The sequence below is a fragment of the Gymnogyps californianus genome, chromosome 1 (assembly GCF_018139145.2).
Source record: "Gymnogyps californianus isolate 813 chromosome 1, ASM1813914v2, whole genome shotgun sequence".
In the NCBI taxonomy this organism is placed as follows: domain Eukaryota; kingdom Metazoa; phylum Chordata; class Aves; order Accipitriformes; family Cathartidae; genus Gymnogyps; species Gymnogyps californianus.
The window spans coordinates 163,256,920-163,278,995 of NC_059471.1; the positions used below are offsets into that span (position 1 = coordinate 163,256,920).

The 22,076-nt window shown below is 51.6% G+C and overlaps 1 protein-coding gene across 2 annotated transcripts; it reads right to left on the reverse strand.

Annotated features, from left to right (window-relative positions):
* Window positions 1-4,447: 4,447 nt before the first annotated feature.
* On the reverse strand, window positions 4,448-18,177 carry CENPM (centromere protein M). Of its 2 annotated transcripts, none has more exons than XM_050898877.1 (6): window positions 18,162-18,177; window positions 18,104-18,122; window positions 8,539-8,637; window positions 7,425-7,504; window positions 6,265-6,356; window positions 4,448-5,517 (listed from the first exon to the last, which is right to left on the reverse strand). In XM_050898877.1, the coding sequence occupies exons 1-6, from the start codon at window positions 18,175-18,177 to the stop codon at window positions 5,392-5,394; spliced, it is 432 nt and encodes a 143-aa protein (XP_050754834.1). In that variant the 3' UTR covers window positions 4,448-5,391. The 2 variants fall into 2 exon arrangements, with proteins under 2 accessions (XP_050754834.1, XP_050754826.1); XM_050898869.1 differs by lacking the exons at window positions 18,104-18,122; window positions 18,162-18,177 and adding exons at window positions 11,152-11,231; window positions 11,590-11,689.
* Window positions 18,178-22,076: the final 3,899 nt, after the last annotated feature.

The window sequence follows — 22,076 nt, forward strand, 5'->3', positions numbered from 1 at the left end:
CCGACCCTCAGCAAACACCCAAGGTGTTTCACCAACCCGAGCGCTGCGACGACACAGGCAGCAGGGCGGGAGCAAGGCAGGCCCAGCCACAGCATGGCACTGTCACCCCGTCACTGCAGGGTGGGCACACGGTGGGATTGGAGAACTTCCATGGGAAGACAGGAAAGGAAAATACTCCATGCTGCCAGAAAACAGGGGAAGCCTCCTTAGCTTGTTTAGCGCTAGCTGGGCTTTTTAGGTCTTTCCAAGTGCTCACCAGTGTGCCTCTGCCTCACTCCTGCATGCGGACCGCTCTAGAGCGGGGGTACTTCAGCTGGCCCTGGCACAGCCTGTTGTAGCACCGAGAGGGTGGCAGGACCCAGAGGACAGAGCAGCCCCTGCGCACCAGGGCCAGGTTTCCCAAGGGGAGGTGGCTTCTCTCTTTGTTTTTGTCCTCACCCCACCTCGGTGCTCCTTCCCGTGACGCACAGAGCCCCCGGGGCTCTCGCGCCCAGCCCGCAGCTGCACCTGGGCCGGCAGCGGGGAGGCAGCCTGCGCGTATGTAAAACACGGGCTCTCTTTCACACACCGCTGACTTCCCTCGGCAAAGGAGGCAGCGGGGCGGGGGGACGGGCACGGCGCCTTTCCCGGCTCCTCGCAGAACGCCCCACCACACGGCGAGCTCGAGGCGGGATGAGGGATGTCAGCGTGGCAGCACGTGTCAGCTCCCGCAGAAGGAGCCCGCGGCAAGGGAAACGTGGCCCAGCACAGGCCGGGAGCCCGCGCTACTCAGCTGCCAAGGAGTCTGAGCAAGTCACATCACTCCCGAGTCCCCTGCGCCCAACCTCTCTCACGCACTGGTTCTTCACAGCCAAGACGGCCCCTCCTGCGCAAAGCCGGCCCGAGGGGATGCCATCCTGCCTAGCATCGCTGTGCCGTATTAATATTTAACGGTGAGGAAGAGATCCAGAGACTTTGATTTCTCCCACCGGCCAATTCAAGGATAATTGAACTGTGCGGGGAATTTCAGTGTTTCAGAGGGTGGTTTTGTTCCAGTTCACAACGAAACCCAACCATACTGCAATGCCTTATGAGAAGGATGGCAGTTCAGTTTCAGGCAGCCTGCCTGCAGCAGAGTCAGGCAGGTAAGCAGCAGAAAACATGGCCGATCTCAGGAGGTGCCCAGCAGGCAGGCCCCACCAAACCCTCCTCCCCCAGAACTTAGGTAAAAATCAAACTCCGCTAATTAGGAAAAAATGGTTTCTTCTGAATGTTTCCACCCAAATCCAGATTTGTCACCCCAAAGCAATGTCAATTCACCCTCATCACACCCCTCCAGCGGAGGCAGCTCCTGCTGTAGAGGCAGAGCAAGCGAGGCACAGTGAATTTTAACACACGTGCCCAGGGTCATGCAAGAAATCAGCCACAGAGGCAAAATGAGCCCAGCGTTTCTGGCTCCCAGCTCTGGGCTGTGCCAGCTATTGCTTTCTCTTGCATATAAATCACTTTTCCCCATCAGTGAAGGACAGCTGGTCACTGAATGGAAAGTGGCAGTTGTTCAGCAGCCCACAGCAACACTGCACACCAGCTTAGGGTGGGAAGTGGAGAACACTCAGCGTGCAGAGGAGACTGCCAGGGGATCTGGGCCAGCTGAATGGAGACAGAGCAGCTGGAATCTGGCCAGAGCAAAGCCCAGTGCTCCTGCAAAATCAAGACAAGTTAAAAACCCCACAGGAGAAAACGTCTCCCTTGCTTTTGCCAGCAGAGCAGGTACCTCTGCCACAGCCCTGCAGGTCAGCTCCAGGCAGCAGAGCAGGAGTCCCTTCTTGTCCACTGCTGCTGTGGACAGTGGTCATGATGAGAGCTACCAAGCAGCTCTTACAGCGTGACCACAGCCGCTGAGCGCCACCGCTGACCTAACCTAGCCAGGCCCTTCAAACTACAGGTCTTGGCAAGCAGAGACATCCAGGTTTAACTAGTCCCCAAAACAAATATTAGAGGTGGCCTTGAATGTAAACCTCTACCACCAGTTTCAAGGTCTGGAAGGACAGATAAATCCCCAGGGCTGGATTTCTCTCTGATCTTTGTACCAGGACAGAGAGATCTTTTACTATAGGCGCCATATCAGTACACAGACTTTCTCTCCTGTTAGTATAGACCGAGCATATCATGTCTTACCACACTTTAAAGTTGGTCTCATTTAGCTGCTGGTGTGGCAAAGCCAGCAAGAAAACTCCTTCCCTTGGAAAACCTGGGCTAGCAGAGAGCTATCATCTCAACAGGTAATGCCAACCAAGCTGATTTGTGCTGAAATCTCTCACACAGCACCTCCGTGAGCAGCTCAGCTAGCAGGCTGAGGATACAAAATCTTCTTCAAGTGACTGGACTGAAGGCAAAATTCTGTGGGTCAACCTGCCATAGCAGAAGAGACCCTATTACAGCCTCATTCAGTTCCACCCCAAAAAAAGCACTGCATTCCCAAAGCTTACACCGGTGCAACTGGTGCAAGGTGTTCTATACTAATTAAACCGCTTTTACACTAATTTTGCTGACATAGCGGACAAACAAAAAACACGTCCACAAACTGAAAGTCAAACCAGCAACGCTCATGGGTATTTTTGCCACAGAGAGGCGGATTTCTCTTTGTAAATCTCCACAGGGATAGGGAACTGAGGCAACAGAGAGAGGAAGAGAAAGCAAGTAACTCCAAAATATTTCTGTTTAGATTTCAGCCAGCTTGGCAAGCTCTTTTGCGATGTTTAAATACAACAGAACCTGAGTCACTAGCCTTAATTCGGCTTCAGGCCTTCCATGCCTCTGATCCCAATCCAAGTACTACTTTCACAAGACCTTTATCAAACATTAGCCCTGGCTACTCCATCCAGATGAAAGATATCCTCAGCTGCCTTGTCTTCTCTGGTAGGGGCAATGTTATGGCCTGTCTAAACTAATAGCTGACAGTTCCTAGAGGTATTTACATAGTTGAAGCTGTAGCTTTAGATGTGTCCCAACTACTTTCAGTTGTAAAACGTGATGGACCTGAGACACAGTGTCATATTCTTAGATACGCTCCACTTCCCCTGCCAGTTCTAGTAAAGACTTTTTCCTAAGAGTAAGAAAAATATTTGCCCCAAGGTGAAGCGAGATGCTGCTCTTAAGGAACTAGATTTTATTTTGTACCAGCTGGGATTCGGCCACCTGTAGGAAGTACAAACAGCATCGTTCTTCTTTGAAAGCAGTAGAAGGAAAGAAATACCACATCTGAAACACAGCAGTGGAAAAAAACCCTACGTTTGAAGGTGCAGGAATGGACAATAGCACGTGTGGGTTGCTACAAAGCATTCTGGGTGAACCAAAGAAAGTTTCATTTTCACCAGTTAAGAAAGCACAGCGAAATTACTCTTGAGGCCGAAGGGATTTTACCCGAGTCCAATAGTTATTAGAGGCAACTGGAGAGCGACCTAGGAGTCAGAAGAGTATCCTTACCTTACAGCGTTGTGGAGGACACGAAAGACTGGCTCATTTCATGCCGCAGCCCTTCCTTCCCTCCCCCAGACTGCACCTGCACATCAAGAGCAAATCGAAACCAGTCTATTCTAAACCATGGTCTCATTTATTTTGAGGGACCCAAAGCGAGAGCGAGGCTGAGACAGCATAACCAACAGAGAAACTTGTTTCTCAGCCTGATTGCCCCTCTCTGGTGGCAAAGTCCTGGCTAGTACCTTCAGGATCACAAAGCTAGCTGAAAGTAGGGCATGCCCATTAAGCTTCCAATCCTTCTTACACGGCCACGAGAGTTTGCACGTGTCTTTCTCCTTTGGGTTTTAGCCAGAGTCCAGCCCTTTTGGGCACCATGACACAGCTGAGTGGTTTAGCTCCTTTTGTTCCAGCTGACAAACAACCTAGCCCTCCCCCGCCAGCAACAATACCACTGGAGCTAGGATTTGTGTGTCCTCTGAGCAAGGATACAGGCTTTGTGCCTTGCTGAGCTGTCTTTGCAAGGACTGCCAACACTCACAGCTGATTAAGCCTGCAGTGCTGCTTTCTGCTTTTTCCTGCTCACAGACAGATGTCAGAAACAAGCTAAGCGAAACAGCACACACAGCTAGAGCTCTGCACCTAGGAACATTAAAGCAGACTATTAGGGATTAAATAAGTTAAACCAGAGGGGAGCTTAACACATTCTCTCTAGGCTTCATTTCTACCTGGTATGCAATTCTGGGTAAGAAACATCCCAGCATTTCAAGAAACAGTGTATTCTGGACAGTGGCTCAACTCAGTATACAAGAAGGACTGTATTTGGAGAGCTTTTGCCACCACCACGTGGCTGAAACCATGACTGCAGCCCACCAACTAACTGGAAGTTCAAACTGCCAGCGCGGACCAGCCTCGCTGCCAGGGCAAGCGTTCACAGGTTTTAGAGCCCATGCCACATACCTAAACAAAGAGCATACAACTAATTATTAAATATTATACATTTTATTAACTTAGAACTCCAAAACACACTACTGACTTGCAGTAAGAATAAGGCATGAATTACTGCTGATAAGAACCTGTTAGTTAAGGGATTATATACAGTGTACGCCCAATTTGCAAGAGACAACATGTGTTTTCTGTATGTTGCTGTAGTCCAGTCAGCTGTCTTTCATCTCTGGTCAGCCCCGGAGGCTGGGTTGCTAGGGTTATCCTGGGCTTCATAGACTAGGGTTGCTCATTATCCTGGGCTTGATAGGTGGAGCCTTTTTCTTAAAAGATCTAAAAGAAAGCTAAAGTGCTAGATTATCTTCTTAGTCCCTTCCTCCCCAACTAGGTATCAGGCATGGAAGTACTGAGCCCTTCACTGGGCAGATGCTCACCCAGCTGGACTATTAACTGCCAGCTGCAGTCTATCTAGAAGCTGCAGGACAGCCTTCCTTCCCCATTATTCTCTTTGTGGGGAGACAAAACCTGGCAGCAAGGTTTCACATTAGTCCAAGGTGCTATATTTCAACTGAAAGGAAGCAGGAGCCTGCTGCCTCTTCTGTAGTACTTTGGGGACACTGAAACTAAGATACTGAACCGTGCCATGTGACATTTGGGATAGTGGTCTGTTCTTCCGATATTCTCTCAGTAAAACACACAGCTCCTGGCCACTGGCAAAGTGGGTGAAACTCAAACTTGCTCATGAAATGGGATTCAGATGTAATAATGCATAGGAATCCCCAATTCAAACTGCCCTCCCCCCAGCACCTATACGCTATCCACTGAACACAAATCAAGCTTTTCTTGAGAGATTAGCAACTAGGAACAGCTCTGGATGAGCGGTCATGACAAGTCAGGCAAAAAGCTTCCCAATGTGATTCCAACTGCAGCAGCTTGAATGCCTGAAGTGAAAAAAACTGATGAATATGGCTCAATTCTCACAATGAGAAGCTAGTCATCAGCAGAGTTCCTCATCAGTGAGCTAAAGGACAAGGCAGAAACTCCTGGTACATGACCAGCACAGATCTGTAACATGCGGAGCAGTCGCTGAGCAGTGGCAACTCTTATCCCTTCCAACTGGAAACAAAATGGAGAAATTATTTAATCAACAGAAAAGAAGAAAAGCAGTGCTAAGCTGTGATAAAAGAAAGAACCAGAGCAGGCATTAAGTATGGTTCAGAGCAGCTAGCTACAGAATATCCCGAAGAGGCCCATTTACTCCCCTAATGTTAGGGAAGGTACAGCGTTGTCAGCTGAAAACCCTGAAGGGCTTGCCAAAGGCACAGGTATTACCTGCTGGTAGGGAAGCAGTCTCCGAGGGTGGAATGATGAGTACACAGAAAAGTGAAGTGTGCTACCGCTGAATGCCAAACTCTCCCTCCAGCTTCTCAGACCAAGCAGGTAATCGGAAAGAGTGGCATATCAGATGGTAAAACAGTCTGTGAAGCAACAAAGCCTGGCTAACGGGAAGCATTACATGGGCAAGAGAGTCACATGGCAAATAACAGCTCAGGGGCTCCCAGGAAGAGAAAATGCCTCAAGGAACAAGTGTACCAAGGCTTTGCACATCAGAGAAGTCTTTGTTAACTGAGATTTGGCTTCCTGAGCATTGAAGTAGCACAGGAAGGAGCAGATAATCTAGAAGACTCATTTCAAGGACAGACTCCTGTACCTCTACTGTTCTTGTAGAAAGAGTCTGGTCTCTGACGCTTACGCAAGACAGTAGCATATGTACAGATATTTAGTGCTAATGCAATGATGTTCCTAAGAATCAGAGAGCAGTGGAATTCACAAATCCCTTCAGACACCAAATAAGCACCTTACCTCCAGCTCACAGAATAGCACAGGACTGCAGTAGACTTCTCCCAGTTTCCAGATGGCATTCATCTCTACGCTGCAGTAATTCACCCTGCCAACTACAGAAAAAGTTTTCCCACATTACAAGCCCCATAATCAACATTCAGTGAAGAAAAGTACCAGGAAATTCCACATCCACAAAAATGATCCAGAGCTAATTTTGAGAGCACCATAGAAGGTAAGGCAACAGTGAGCAGTACAAACAGAATGGTACAAGATTCACAACGGAATTAGCACAGAAGTCTTTCATAATACTGACAGCAGGAATAGTATTGCCGCATTACTGAGTACTGTAATATTAACATTTTGGATAAGGGATCAGTACACTATCAGCATGGGCAGAAACTTCCACTCGCTAATCAGAAGCCATCCTGGCTCATGTGGTATCACAGGGTGGTCATGTCTCCGAGGAATTCACTTGGTCAGGAGAGCCACAGCACAAGACAATGCTAAGACTCCTTCTCACCCCAGAATTAGGCCTCCTGACCCCCAAATTCCAGGGGCACAGCACCTCTGTTCCAACACTGAGCAGTACGGTCTGGCCCCTCCAGTTCCTCAGAGCTCAAGTAGTAAGGGTATGCAGGAAAGCACCCGCTCCACTCGATGCAGGGAGAGAGAGAGAAAGATTAGAGGCACAACATGGCCAGACAGTACACAGGAGGGATACCAGTCTTGTATTAAAACTATACTTAATAGTTTAGTAGCTCATCCATTTAGATTCATTTTATTACCACAGTATCATATGCTCCTCACTGCTCATTAAGATTATCATTAAGACAGATCTGCAAGAGGAGACAGAACAGACTTCTGCAGTGCCACAGGAAAAAAAAAAAAAAAAAAAAAATCAATAACACAAATCATATTCAGGGATTAGGGACAGAGAAAAGAGGTCTGACTGGCAAAAACAAAAAGGAGAGAGCAAGTGAGCATAAGAGAAGCTAACCGTGTTTTATCTAAGAAAATAATAAAAAAAGGCAGATGAGTTCCGATATAATTTAAACAAAGCTTTCGACAAAGCCGCTGGTTTCCTTTGTTTTGTTTCAAGTTAAGTCACTGCCCTGTTTTAAGGAAAGCAACAGTGAGTTGTGCTGCTCGGAGAGGAGGAAGAGGGCAGATGCCATACGTACCCCCAGTGACAAGAAAGCATACTTTCCCCAGGAAGAAGCTGGCATCCACATAAGCTAGCGAATCTTGAACATTCTTCAAGCTGTCAGAAAAGCACAGACAATCCAGTTGGACAGGGAGGTAAGACCAGCGCAGTGTAAGGACAAAGGGAATAACTTTCAGAAGCACAATTAGAAAACCAATGATGTTACATCTGCTGATCTGTGAGCTGGCAGAGTTATGCGCTATGCTAAAAGCATGGCATCAGAGACCTCTGTAATACCCGCAGCTGTTTAATAATCCATAACATATCCTTTCTACCCAAGACTCAACAGTTAGACTTAGTTTGAACGGTGTCCTCCATGATTTGAGGACACTAAGCATCCAAATTCATTTAACATCCAACGAGACTTCAGCACTACTTCGGCTCTTTCAGAAGAGCTAGCCCACACATTTCTGCAGCACCATCTGTGCTGTAAGTATGCAGCTGGGCCTGTTGTTTTTGGTAAATGAGAGCCCAGAATCATCAGTCACAAGTTAAGTAATAAAATGCTGACTTTTGTGCCTTAGCAAGTCTTTACTTATGGCCTGGGGACACAAATACCATTTCTACAAAGATGAGCACAAGATGAGAGAAAAGGGATCAATCCCTGCAGACCTTTCTCCTTTGCCTAGAGACATCCTTAGTGCTGATCCCACTTGACTAGCAGGATCAGTGAACTGGGGACACAGATGCAGCAACTGGCTGGTTATTAGGTAGCACCGCCCAGCGCACATCAGCCATCTGCATGTTACAGAACTTAACAGCACCACCATCACTTCCATCTAATTTTACAGACAGCGTCTTTCCAAAGCGCAGTTCATATCATCCCATATCTGGATGCAGGAATAAATTCTGCCTTCTCTGCTATGGCAACTTAGTGCACAACAGGCGTGTTATTGGACAGAGCATTTCAGTCCTAATCCATTGCTGGAGGCCAAAAAACCACTGTATGTATTACTGAGCTGTTCCACCACAGCAAGTCTTGGGTTTGAAATCCACTATTCAGCAGTTCTGACACAGTAAAAATGTAGATTTAACCATCAATCCAAGAAAGAATATCCAGTTTCCCCTCTCATATTTTTGCCCTTTTTTACCTGTATTTGCTCTTGATGTCAATCATAAACGCAATCAGATCTATCCTGGGCCGAAGGTGATCCCTCTCTGAAGGTAAGGGGAGGGATGTAGCAAGGTGACTGAAAGATAATAAATTTGCCAGTTTAACCAAATGTATCCACTTAACCATAACCACATAACCATTGCAGTTCACCATGCAGCAAGTTACCAGGAAGCCCGCTAATTACTAAATACGTAAGCACTGAAGAGACACTGTGACTCTTTAAGTGGTATTCTCATATCTTAGGCCTACTCATAGTTGCTGACAGCCACAATGATACTTGCTAGACAAGGTTGTTTATAATGGAAAGCTTATTAGAGCATAACAAGACTCACAGAAACATTTTCTCCACACAGATCTGCATGGCAGTCATTTTATTTAATTGTTAAGAGGAGTCCTTTCTAAAAGCAAACCCCAATGCTTTACTGGCATATTTTGCTGCCAAGTTTCAGTTAAAACACGTCAGTGCTTTCCTGTCACATTCCAGAGATACTGCTCATACGCTCACCCAGGAGAGGCTACCTTCTCAGGTGTCCGTGTTACAGAAAGGTGTGTTGTATTTGCAAAACCTTAAAGCAGAAATTTATCACTAGTGTAGCTTTATAGATGAAGTTATAACTCAGAAAGAGCTTCTATTATACCATTACCCCCCTTTTTATCCCTTTCACTGTGTCAGGAGTTACTAGGTTAGTTTAGGTGTCCTTCTACACAATACCACCGCTGCTGACGCAGTGGTTGGAAGAAGAATTACAGGGTGGGGATTTTTCGTGTCTCTTCCCACTACCAAAAATAAAAAAAAAAAAAAAAAAAAAAAGGCTTTAGTAGTGCATATCTGGGCCTTCCACAGGGAAGAATATTATCAGCACCATATTTTTGGAAGATCACCTGAAAGATAGATTGGACAAAAAAAAATTCCCAGAATTTCAGTCTCTCTCACGATCCACTTCCTCTCTGGAAGCCAAGAGATAAACACTGATTTTGATCTCCTTGGGGAATATTATTTCTAGCAATTAAATCTTAAGGACTTAACAGTTTTCCCCAGCAGCCACAGACCACAGTACACATTCCCTTCTATTAATCATATGCAGTTTGTAGTTTTGTCTGCCAGTCTCCAAATAAAGGTGTTTTGTTTCCTATAAATAAGGAAGGTATGATTTAACAAAGACATTCTGAAACTAACACAAGATATGAGCAAAGTGTGCTTGAAAGACACATGACAACACAAACAATCCCACAACCCAAAAAAAACCCCTCCATGATCTGGAATTCTACTATATTTAAACCAACATCACTAGGTGATGTCAGCAGCCTCCAGATATGTGCTGCAGAAGCCTTTTTTTTCTCCTAGTGGTAAGAGACACAAAAACTCCAGCCCTGCAATTCGTCTCCCAACAGCTGTGTCTGGCAGGTAGATTTGCCAGACAAGATACCATATTTCTTTGTAATGTGTATAATCCCAAAGCAACACAGTGGGAAAAAAAGGGTCATGGGCTTCTGCTTCCCTAGTGATACCAGCACAGGGAATTATCTTGCTCTGTAGTACGAGCACAAGTTTCCATGCCTTTGGGTAGTTACCCAGCTATAGTACCAGTAGCCGTCTAGTTATGGCATTCCACAGCTCAGCAGAGGCTGCAGGATTTGCATAGAAAATTGGGTAATTAATTTACTATTAGTTAGCACAAACATCCAAGATGCCATGATCAGAGCAGTACAGTTGCTCTAACTGGCTAGTAGAACATTAGCTCAGCTTTGCCTTTTCTGCATAGCCTTGGATTACAGCAGTGAAATAATGCAAACACCTTCTGAAGAGCTGACTAAACTCATTTGGTCTTGGCAAGAGAGCTGTCAAGGACATTATATCGTAAAAAGTTAGTTAATCAAGCTTTTAAGGCAGGACTTGTCATGCAGCTAAAGTTAAAATTCTAAATGCATCTTAATAGCTTGATGAGGAAAAGCACATAAAAGTGTATGCATACAAATCAGAAAACGGCTACGAAGAGCACCAAAAGTAATGGACATCTTTCAGGAAAACTTGTTTGGTTTCAAGTAGTTGCAAGCATTGTACTTGTCCCATTTTGTCCCAGGATGTTTAATTCCTGTATATGCCTGTCTTGCAGGAGAAAAAAAAAAAAATCTGTGCTCCTCTCATGCCCTTGCAATTTAGTAATCGAACATCCATGCAACATCCAAAGGGCAATGGTATGTGCATAGTGAACATGATGAATGTGAGAATTATTTCCACCCTCATTTCTAATCACGCCCAAACTGCTTGCCCTGAAGACAGAGCGGTTTGCCTTCTGCAGATGCCAGCCACATCTGTGCAGCAGTGCACTCTAGCGTCCACAAGAGCAAGTTCTGTCTTTGAAACGACCGCCCTGCAGTTCCAACTACCGCCACTTGGGTACAAGCTGCATTTATAAGCAATTCTGGTGCGTGCATTTCTGAAGCAGAAACTTTTCGTGAACTCGCATCGCAGCCGCTGCTTCGGCTCCATCTCTTGGACAAGGTGGCAGAAGGCCCCCGTACGATCCCGGTACGGGCCTGCGGCCGGGGCCGGAGCCGCAGGCGGCGCATCCCGCTCCCCACCACTCACATACTGATCTTGAAGTTCTTCTTCTCTCGGAGGAGCGCCTCTGCCAGCTTCTGCTGGAGGCCTTCGTCCGAACCCACCAGCTGCGCGGACAGGAGGGAAAAGCACGGTCAGAGGCCGCCCCGGCGGCGGCGCCCAGCCGGGGGCAGCGCCTCGGCCCGGGCTCCGCTCCCCGCCACCGCGCCGGGGGCCCCGCGTGACCCGGTGCCGGGGGGCGGGGCCAGCCCCAGTGGCTGCGTTCGCATATCGCAGCCTGGCGGCCTATCCCCGCGGGGGGGCGGGGCCGGCGCGGCCGTTGCCGCTGAGGCGCGGCCGTTGCCCCTGAAGCGCGGCCCGCGGCGGCGGAGGGTGCGGGACAGGCGGGCACCGACCGCAGGGCCGGGCCCCGGGAGGGGGCAGAGGTGGCGGGGACGGGGTGCGGCGCGGCGCCGCCGGACCTACCAGGAAGACGGCGGAGTTGAGCGCCGGGAGCTTGTCGAAGGGCCGCAGCACCGCCATCCCCGCGGGAGACAACGCCGCCCGCCTTGCCCGCCCGCCGGGATTCAAATCGCCGCCGCGCCCCGCGTCGCGCCGACGTAGCGCGTCGGGGCCGGGGCTCTGACGGGAGGGGCGGGGCTGCCGGCGCGCGTGCGCATTGGGCCCGTCGGGGAGAGGGGGCGGGCGGGGCCGCTCCGGGGCTTATAGTCACGCGTGGAGGGGGGGGGTGCCCCGCCCCGGCCACAGTGGGGCACCGCGGGTGGGGTTTGCGCGGGGCTGTGGCGCCCTTCAGGCGCTCAGGTACCACACGGCTGGACTAATCACTCGCAACCGCGCTCCTGATTGCTAATCGCAGTAAAACTCTGCGAAGCAACCGTGTTCCCCCGGCGCCCCGGGGGTCAGTCGTGCCGGAGGCGCACAGCGGTGGCGCCAGCCGATGCTCGAGGGTTTCGAAGACGTGGGAGTGGGGTAGGATGCTGGCCTCACCTTGGCTGTCCAGGGACATCATGGACAGCCCTAAGCTTCCGAGAAGTGAAGTCCTTATTTCCAGGGCCGGGCTGTACCCCTGGTCCTCGCAGTGAGCTGGTGTCCATTAGTTTGCTCAAGCCTGAACAATGCCAAAGGCTCCAGTAAAATTCCACTGTTCCTTACATCGCGGTGTATAATGTGAACGAATATACGTTAACAAAGTTAATAGACTTTCATACTATAAAGACTGCTCAAATTAATAGGGAAGGGAATTTCCCTAGCAGCGTACAGCAGCAGCACCCGGCTTTGCACGCTAAATTGTTCTGTGCGAGGTTTTGCAGCAGCTCCAGCAGCCCTGACCTCCACCCTACCCGTTCCTGGGCACCTTCCCCTGGCTCCCCTGCCCGTGATACAGGCAGGAAGGAGCCCGTGCAGCAGCACTGTAGTTATGGATGTAGGCTGAGCTTTTCTCACTCCAAGGTCAGAGCAGGATGATGACATGCAGTGATGTAAAGCCCTCGGAGGTCCAATGTCCTTCGGTGGCCTGTGGTCCACCTTGCTGCATCTCTTGCTCTTTGCCTCATCCCCGGGTTCGGCTCCAGCTCGGTGTGGAGGAGAGTCCAGGACCCCCTCAGCTACCTGCTGGGCCTGGCTCTCCCTGCCCCTTCAACTAGGGCACCTCGGAATAGCAGGAGACGTGCCAGGGGGAGGAAGAATGTCACAGGAGGATGAAAACACATCTCCCCCTCTGCAGCAAGCCAGAGAGGGGAGGCGGAGGGGAGAGAGGGGGGGGTTTAATGTAAGCTGACATCACATGGCTGCCGTGGCTTTTTTGATCTTGACAAAGGCAGACGGTTCCACTCGTTGCCAGCATGAGAGAAATTACAGGTGAAGCAGAAGAGATTATAGGATATTTCTGGTTGTTGTTGAGTTCGGCGGGGGGAAGGGAGGACAAATCCAGGGCAGACGTGTCCTAAAGATGGGAGGCAGGCAGATGCAATAAATAACGAGAGCCAGCTCCCGGATTGAGGGGGCATAGAGAGCAACTTGGACAACGTTGCTTTTGGGCTGCTGAGGGTGTAGAAACATACTAAAAGCTGCAGCACCTGCCCAAAAGGTGTTTCTCCTTCATCCCCCTGCTACTCCCCATTGCCTGCTCTCTGGCCCTGCAGAAGGACCTGGGTAGCTTCAGTGTCCGGTCGAGGACATGCTCGCTGTCCCCTCTGTCACTGCAGGCTTCTGGTGACACCGGTGTCTGTTGAGGTTCAGCGTGTCCAGAGGAGCTACCACTGATCCCACAGTTATTCTTCCTTGTCCCCAGCAGGTTTCTTGGCTGTCCCTTGGCAGACTTCTCTCCGCAGGGCTGACCTCCACCTTCCCGTGGGGGGACAGAGATTCGCCCCGCTCCCTCCTCTGTGTGCCCCACCTTCACTGCGCCCTTTTGCCCGGGGGACACCTCCCCTTTAGCCCCTTACTAATGAAGGACCCTTGGGTGCACGGCCCACCTGAGGGTGACTCGGAGGGGGGCAGTGGTAGTGCTGACGGTCCCTGCCTGAAAGTCCAGGCTTTGGCACAGCCAATTTCCTCCTGGGATGCAAAGCTGTTGCCCAACAGCAGGCACGGCAAGCTGCGCCAGGCAGACTCACTTTGCTTTCCTTCCTCTTTGAAACGCAGGCAGGGATGCTCTGCGGTGGGGTGCAAAGCCTGCAGAGCAAGCTCAGCTCTGTGGGGAACCAGGGGGGAGAACAGGAGTCATCGTCCTGCACCCTCGTTGACTATTTACCCGTGGGCCAAGGGGTGTAAAACAGATCTAATGTCAAAGGGTAGCATTTAAAAACTGTTTTTCATGGTAGAGGATGGCATAAGGAGGTGGAGACTCAGGCTGGCAATGTGCCTGCAGCTCTTGTCTAGATCTGTAGCTTGGCAAGGAGAGGAGGGGAGAGAGATGAGACACGGTTGGTGTTGGAGGCTGGGGTGTATTTTACATATCACTGCGTGACTATGTCAGGCTGTTTCACCTCTCTCTGCCCCGTTTCCAGTTTGCAAAGCAGGAATAATGAGTCAATTTCTGCTTCCAAGCAGGGCAGGAGAGCTGAAGCAGGGGTGTCAGTGCACTGACCCCCACCACAGGCAGAAGAGGCGAGAGCAGGGCATGATACAGAAGGGGAGAGCTCCTGATTTTACTCTGTGAGCCATTGTACATTGCTCTGGTAGCACAAACCATTCCAAAAATGAGTAGAAGGGTCATGTAGCCCCTGTGAAGATGCTCTGGTGCTGCCAATGAAGGCTATTAGCGTCAGCGAGACTTGGCCTGGCCATCACCAGTGCTCCCTGGGAATGGTGCAGTCAGTCCTGCAGCAGGACAGCACCAGCCACTACAAAAAATATTGTACAACACACATTGCCCTCAGATATCCTTGGCCAATTTGCTGTGTGCTTCATCCAGCGGGTTGGTGACTGAATCTCGGGATATTTTCTCTCTCAGTTCTCCCTGAGCAGCCAGAGGAGCGATGGAGACAGGCTTTGGAGATGGTCTTGGGAGCATTGCTGACCCCAGCATGGTCCCAGTTGTCTCAGCACCTGCTCCCAGACCTCCTGGCAGTGGTGGCTTCATCCCAGCTCTGTTCAGCACGAGTTTTGTGAGACGTCACCTGGCCATGCGTCGCTGGCTCCGGGCTGACCTCTTGCAGTCCTGGCCGGGAAGCGTGCAGAATACAAACTCGTGTGTATTTGATTGCGCTTTTTCTCTCACTAATAGAAAAAAAAAAGATATCATTTGCAGCAAGTGCAAATTATTAGGGAAACTAATGACATTTCCACATGTTGCTGGCAACTTCAGCTTCCTTTGGCAAAGGCTCTCTCCAGCTATTGTTAGACCCAAAGTAAGTCAGCTTTTTCCATTCTGCTCTTTAATTTAACTCACCATACACATTTCCTTCGCTTTTTGATCAACTCAGCAAAGCTTCTCAAATGGGTTTCCTTATTTGAAGCTGCAGTAGCACCCAGAAGGCAGGTTACTCTGCTTTCCCACCGGCGTATCCAACTGATGTCCTGCCATGCATCCAGGATGCCTTCTGCATCCTGCAGCAACTCCCTCACCTCCAGCAGCTGTGCAGGGAAGTATTTCTGTGACTCTTGCTGGAGTTTTGTCCTCTACTGCAGACCTTGGGGGAGGCTGGTTTGATAAAGTCCATCTTCTCCCATGCCTCTACCTACCTTGGGAGAGTAGTATTTGGGGGATTGGTGTTGCCTTAAAGATGGGCAGAGACTTGTGTCTGATCATCTCAGAAGATGCTGATAAAAGCCTAAAGGACACTGAAGAATAGTGAGGAAACTTGTTAGGACAAACTGGAATAACACTTAATCAGGCTTGCGATTAAGCCAAGCTCAGTATGTTGTTCATGCTGTGATTTATGGGCATGCTACAAGCAGGAAGCATGTGCCTGAGGTTGCCCAACCATCTCCTCTTTCTCCTGCTGGGGCTTTTGTCTGAGAAGGGTTTCATGATTTCTACTCTGTCTGGGTGGCCCTCCCACGTCAAACCCGACCCCATGCTCGCCTTCATCACGCAGGTGAATTTATGGCTGCCCAGAGATATGGAGGGAATTGGAGGCTTGGTGGTGGGCAGGTATCCTGGGGTGAACGGCTTTGGGGGGCTCATGTGTGCACAGCCACTGAGGGGCTTCCTGCAAGCCAGGTGGAAAGGGCTGGAAGCCCCCCAGGCACCGGGCAGGATGATATGCACACGCTGCCTGGAAGATGCTGAGTGGCACATGGCAGCCTTATTCATAGTGAAAGCTGAACTGCAGCTGAAGCGTTTCCATGCGGTTCAAGCTGTACGCAACACGTCGATGCCTGGAGCCGTCTCGATGCCGCAGCTTCTTGTCGGAAACCAAAGGATGTGACAGCACCTGAGAGCCCTGTCACAGGCAGCAAGCAGCTGCCGTGGCGTCGGAGGCAGGGGGTCTGCGAGTGTGTCCCAGCTCCGGCAGCACGAAGCCCGGTGCTCATTTCCCACTGCTTCCAAGGGTGCTTCAAGCTCAGCTGGGGGGTTTCCGCTTGAAGCAAGTGAGGCTGCCATGTCATGACTTGCACAAGCTCATCGGTGTGGTGGTGGCTGCGGAAAGAGGTGATCCCTGCTCCTCGCCGTGCCTTCCCAGTGCTTGCATGGCAAGGAAGTGAGCCAGGGGAAAAAATGACCCCGTGAGACAAAACTGTTGCTGTTCTGGGGTTTTGGCTGCATGAGCAGCATGCCAGCATTAAGCCTGAGCTTAAACCTGGGAAGAAGTTGCAGCCCAATGGACACACACTGGCTCTGGTGTCCCTCTGGGGTGACCTATGAGAGAGAGCTGGGACGGTTGGCTGGGGATCGGGGTGGGTCTTACACATTTCGGCACATGTCCTCGAGGATGCCTGGCCCGGCAGGCCCTACCGGGGTGGCCTGTGGCTCCAGCACTGACCGGTCTCCTGGAGAAATGAGTGGTCTCCTGCCTTGTGCCAGCCACCACTGATCTCCCTTTCATTTTCTTTGCATACCTGGAAAGTGGTTTCCCTTCTGCCCTCTCAAATGTACTGCATCTTTGCCTGCCCTTAGGGTTTGCTCTGGAAACACAATAAACAATATCCTTTCAACATTATTTTCTTAAAATCTGTTTGGCTTTTGGTTTGTCCAAACCACGTTTCTCTCCCAGTAAGGTCAAAACTGTGAGGCTTGTGTTTTCCTCCCTCTGCAGTGGGATTAGTGAAGCAGTTACTGCACTGATGGTCAAGGTGGGTATCATGGCTGAACTTCACTGAGGTTAAAATTAAGGCGCGATTGCAGGCTCCTCTCTGCAGGCACATGGCAATCATCAAGGCCAGGTTGGATGGGGCTTTGAGCAACTTGGTCTAGTGGAAGGTGTCCCTGCCCATGGCGGGGGGGGTGGAACTAGATGATCTTTAAGGTCCCTTCCAACCCAAACCATTCTATGATTCTATGATTCTATGATCTGGAGTGCCCACCTTGCTGGAGCAAACCAAGAAGCAGCTAGCTAATCCTAATGGATCTGATCCTCCCTGCAGATATCCTGCTAGGTACGGGGGGATCGCAAGCCTATACTCAATGCTTCTAAGCTATTACGAAGTTACATCAAGCAGAAGTGGGGCTCGGGAGGACAAAAGGAGGATGAGGAGGAAATCACGGAGCATGCCAGCCAGCTCCCAGCACAGCCCTGTCTCTGCACTGACGGGTGAAACCCCAGTGCAGACCAGGCGACAGACCCCTTGGGTGCATTACCTTTGGAGCCGGCAAGCGTACGTGGGCTCTGTCACCATTCACAGGTTGACTCGGGGAGGGGATGAACCTGAATTCAGGGGTTGTGCCTGAAACGCAATCTACTGGGAAGCCAAACCTTGCACCTCGTGGCTCCTGGGGCATAGGCGTGTAGTGGGCACAAATTTGGGATTCAGGCAGTTTGGTGGGTATTATTAGCCCTGCAAGCCTTTACAACCACCCCCTGCAGTGCACCTGCAGGGCTGTAGGTGTCAGAGACTACGCGGGCAGGGTTGGAGAGCACAGGCAGGAGAGCAGGCAGCTCTCGGGGCTGGAGCCAGTTGTTTGATTGATTTTGTTAAAACATTTTTGTGTTAAATGACTTCTGGGTCATGGTGAAAATTTCCCTGGGTGCAAAAAGAAAACCAACCAAAAAACCAAAACAGTTTGATTGTTCCTATTTCTGTGCTGCTGAAAAGCTGAAAATGTTTTAACAAAACCTCTTCTGTCAGCAGCAGCAATGACAGAGCCAGGTATGGATTCAGGAAACAAGGTATTTCACTGAAAGCAAAAATATTACTTCAGACAGCAATGTTTTTCTGTTTTCTGCTGTAAGATACTTTTGGTCAAAGGGTTATTTTATTTTTGCATAAAACCCCTAAAGGGAGTACTAACCTCCCTCCCCCTTCCACCCCTCCCTCTCTCCGCCTCCATCCCGCTGCCGACAAGCCACCAGCCCCCAGAGCCTGGGGTGGGCACACTGGTAAATCTGTGGAGCCTTAAAATCCTGTAAATCTCCATCAGCCCGAGCTCACACACATCTCCTCCAGCATTTCTCCTCCTCCTCAGCCCCATCCTTCCTTCTCAGCCCGGCAGAGAGCAGGTCCTCCGGCGCTGCAGCCCCGGCTCCGGATGATGCGGAAGGAGGGGGAGCATCCCTCGGCCGCCTCTCCCATGGCTCTCGCCCGGGTACCATGTGCGGGTGAGCTCCGGAGGCCCGTTGCCATAACGACTGCTGCTAAAATGCCCCCCCCCCCCCCGCGCGGGGATGCAATTGGTTGCAGACAGTCCCTCCTTCGGGGGGAAGGCCGGCGGTGGGGTGCTCTGGGGAGGTTGGAGGGGGGCTGATGCTGCCAGAGAGGCGATGGGGGAAGCCCCTAGGACCCCCAGTGGGAAATGAGGCCACGCTGCTGGCTGCGTGTCATCCCTGCACGCTCCCGCCAGCCGCGGCTGCTCCCACCATCCCTCCCTCCCGCCCTGCGCCTGTCGCCTCTCGCTGTCGCCCTGCTCTCCCGGAGCGGGGTCCCTTCTCCCTGGCACTGCCTGGCTGGGAAACGAGCCTGACTCATCCTGGCCGGGCCCTGGCAGATGCTGGAGGGAGCAGCCTCATCCCGTCGCCCTGCGCCCGTGGAAGGAGGTAGGTGGCATGTTGCAGGGCAGGTAGCAGGTGCTTGTCGGGGATGCAATGCATGGGAGCGGGGTCGTGTCCGGGTCCCCAGCCATCGGCAGCTCCTTGCCCCAAGCTGCAAGCTGCCCCAGGGTGCCCAGTCCTGGGGGGATCTTCTGTGGTCGGGGTGAGCCCGTGGCTGATAACGCTGCAACCTGGTTTGTGCTCCCAACCATGCACATGGGAGGGTTTCATCCCCAAAGTCACCTGTGTCCTGGCACTGTGCATGGGCACCACTTCTGCCTCGCCCACCCCCTGCCCAGTCACCACTGCGTGTCCCTGTCTCCCGCAAACCCCCTCTCCCTGCTCCTGGCCTCCCCCGAGCAGTTTCTGCCCTATCACTTGCAGCGTGCCCCCCGGGGTGCCTGTCACAAGTGTACCCATGGCATCTCGGGGGGCAGCGGGAGGTGGCACAGGGGATCCAGGGGTGACAATGAAGGAGAGCGGCTGGAGTGACATGTGTAGCATGGGTTTAAAAAGGGTCAGTTGGCTTACTGCTATGAGATGCTGTCTCAGCTGAAAGACCAGGGATTCTTTTGTGTCTTTGGGGGGACACGGATGTTCCAGTGCAAAATGGGGTGCTGAGATCAACTGGTCCAGCAAGGGTTAAGGCACATTTAATATCTGCAGAGCTGCTCTGGAAAGCTGACATCTTTGAATGAAACTCCCTCTTTTCAGCATTTGCAGCCAAAATCTACTCACCCACCTGACGAGAGCTAGTGCTTCGCCGGGCTGGCCCTGCAGAGGCTGGGGGGGGGGCTCTGACACCTCACCCAGTGCTCAGCTTGACCATGGTGAGGACCCTTCATTGGGGGGGCAGCGGTGGGGGAACACGGCATGAGATGAGGGCTGCATAGCACGTAGACCAAAGAATAGGTTGCTGGCGAGGAGCTGGGAAATGCTGGCTCTGCTAGTCACGGAGGAAGGATAAATGGGGAAGTCTGTAGGGCTGCTTTTTATTGTGGTGCTTTTTGGATGGCAGCTTCACTCCCAGGTTTGGAAAGCAGATGATCAGGGAAGGAAATGAGGTTTCTGGCTTTCCTCCCGTCGCCCCGGGGGGTCCAAGCTGGAGTCACCTTCCCAGGCTCCCTAACCCTGCCCATTGCTGTCGCCAGCCAGAGACTGGTATCAGCTGCTGGGGCACGTCTGGAGAAGGGGTTTGCAGCAGCCTTGGCCCCCCAGCCTGGCTGAGGCAGCAGCTGAGGGGTGCAGGGCGTGCACAGGAGCTACTTTTGCAGAGCACATAGGAAAGCTGCGCTGAGGGGCCTCTGGCCAAACCCAGACCTCAGACCCGACTCCTGTTGATGAGCGGGGTTCGTGCTTAATTCCTTCTGCGGTCCCTTAGGATGAGTTGAGTGAGGGAAACCCCACAGTGGGATCCCTGCTCCCCACAACACATCTGTGATGTTATTGCAGGCTGGGACAGGGGGTTTCCTCCTGAGTTACTCGCCTGAGGAAGGCAGAGGCAGCCATGAAGAGGCAGGAGCATCGCCCAGACTGCTCCTTTGCTCCCAGCCAAACAGTGGCTGATGCTGAGCCGCCCAGTCCCATTGCTCTCAATCAGGTGGAGCGGGGGCCCGGCAAAAGGAGGTGCGAATCATTGAGAGGGAGACAGAAAAAGTCCTTCAGGACTTGGCAATGGTAGGGGCAGTGCTGTGGGTAGCAAAACCAAGGACTGCTGAAAGCCAAAGGGCATGGTAGGAGGAGGCAAAATCCGCTGAGGTCTCCCTTGTCATGCAAGGAGAACGGATAAATATCAACATCCATGCCAATAAGTGGGAGGAAATCAGATGTTTTCTCCAATGCTGGCAGTTTCTTGCTTATGTTAACAAGAATTGCAGCTCACTTCAAATCTAACCCTGTGACAAAAAAGGTGTTATTCAGAAGGTAGAGATGAACCTCATGCTTCCTGCTGCTAGTCTCGGAGCGTGCAGGCAGGGACAGGCTCTCCTGCTGCAAGAGGCATCCAGCAGATAAATGCTGCTGGGCACATTGGAATCAACTGTGGTATTAAAAAAAAAAAATCAAAAAAGCCCAGCCTCCCATGTGGGAAAGGGCAGCAGCCTTACGGGCCAGGAGCAGGGAGGAGGATAGAGATGCTCAGAGCTTTCCCCAGCCTCCCTTTAACCACCCTGTGCAAGGGAGGTGGGGGACACACAGTTATTGACAGAGGGGTGACTTGGGGGACGGTCGCAGGTGGCAGCTTTCAGGTGTCTGGAAAAGCAGGAGCTCAATGCAGGCGCAGCTCTGCCCTAACCCTGTCCCTGCTGAAGTCAAGGGGCACTTCATCAACCCCACCGAGGGGTGAGGGTTTTAGAAAGCCTCCCTTCAGGACTGCTTTTTGTGCCTGAGCCCAGCACCACTGTGCCTTCCCAAGCCTGAGGGTCCCCGGTTTAATCCACCAAAGCCTGTGACAAGCGGCACGCTCACCATGCAAAATCCAGCAGCCCTGGCGCCCGGGGGAGGCTGTAGCTGTAAACTGTGCTTTTTGTGGGGGGATGTTTCTCGATCCCCTTTTCTGCCCCTGCATGACCCACATCCTGGTGGGTGTTTCAGTAAGAGCAGGCAGCTGGGAGTCCGACAAGTTGGGCACCACTGTGGGTTGCAATGTGGGTTGCTCTCTCCCTCCCAAAGGACAAGGATAAGGGATGGGCACAAACGTGGCACCATTACAGCTTTTAAATGGCCCCAAGTCAGGGTGTATGCCCTGAGCATGGCATCAGCAGGGCCATAATAGTGGGGAGGGAGTAGGCCAGGGTACTAGCAGGTTGTGGGGCTAGGACCCCGTCTGTCTGCCCCTCTGGAAAGCTTCAGCCCTGACGGCCAGGCAGGGAGATGTTTGCTCCTCCCTGCTTGCACATTTTTAGCACTGGGTCAACAGTGATCGTGCAGCACGTTGTTTTGTGTTCCCCAGGGTGGCGCTGCTCCAGACTCGGCACCTCATGCCTGGGTGGTGAGGGGCTCCTGGCAAGGCAGATCGGCTGCTCCCGGTAAGTGGCTCCCACTGCCCAGCGGCTGATACGGAGGGGGAGATCTGGGCTCTGCTCAGAGACCAGTGCTGAACCAAGCACCGCAAGGTTCCTGAGCCCTGGCAAAGCAGGACACTAAATAGGGGTGCAGCAAGGGAGGGCTCAGCCCCGAGCTAGACCAGCTCAGACTGGGAATTCAAAGGGGTCGTGGAGCATCAGAGGAGGGGGCAGCAGATTTTCCCCCAAGCAGGAGATGAGAAGCAGCTGTATTTATCCGCTGCCTACCTTTAATCCCTGGCAGCAGGGTTGGGGGTGT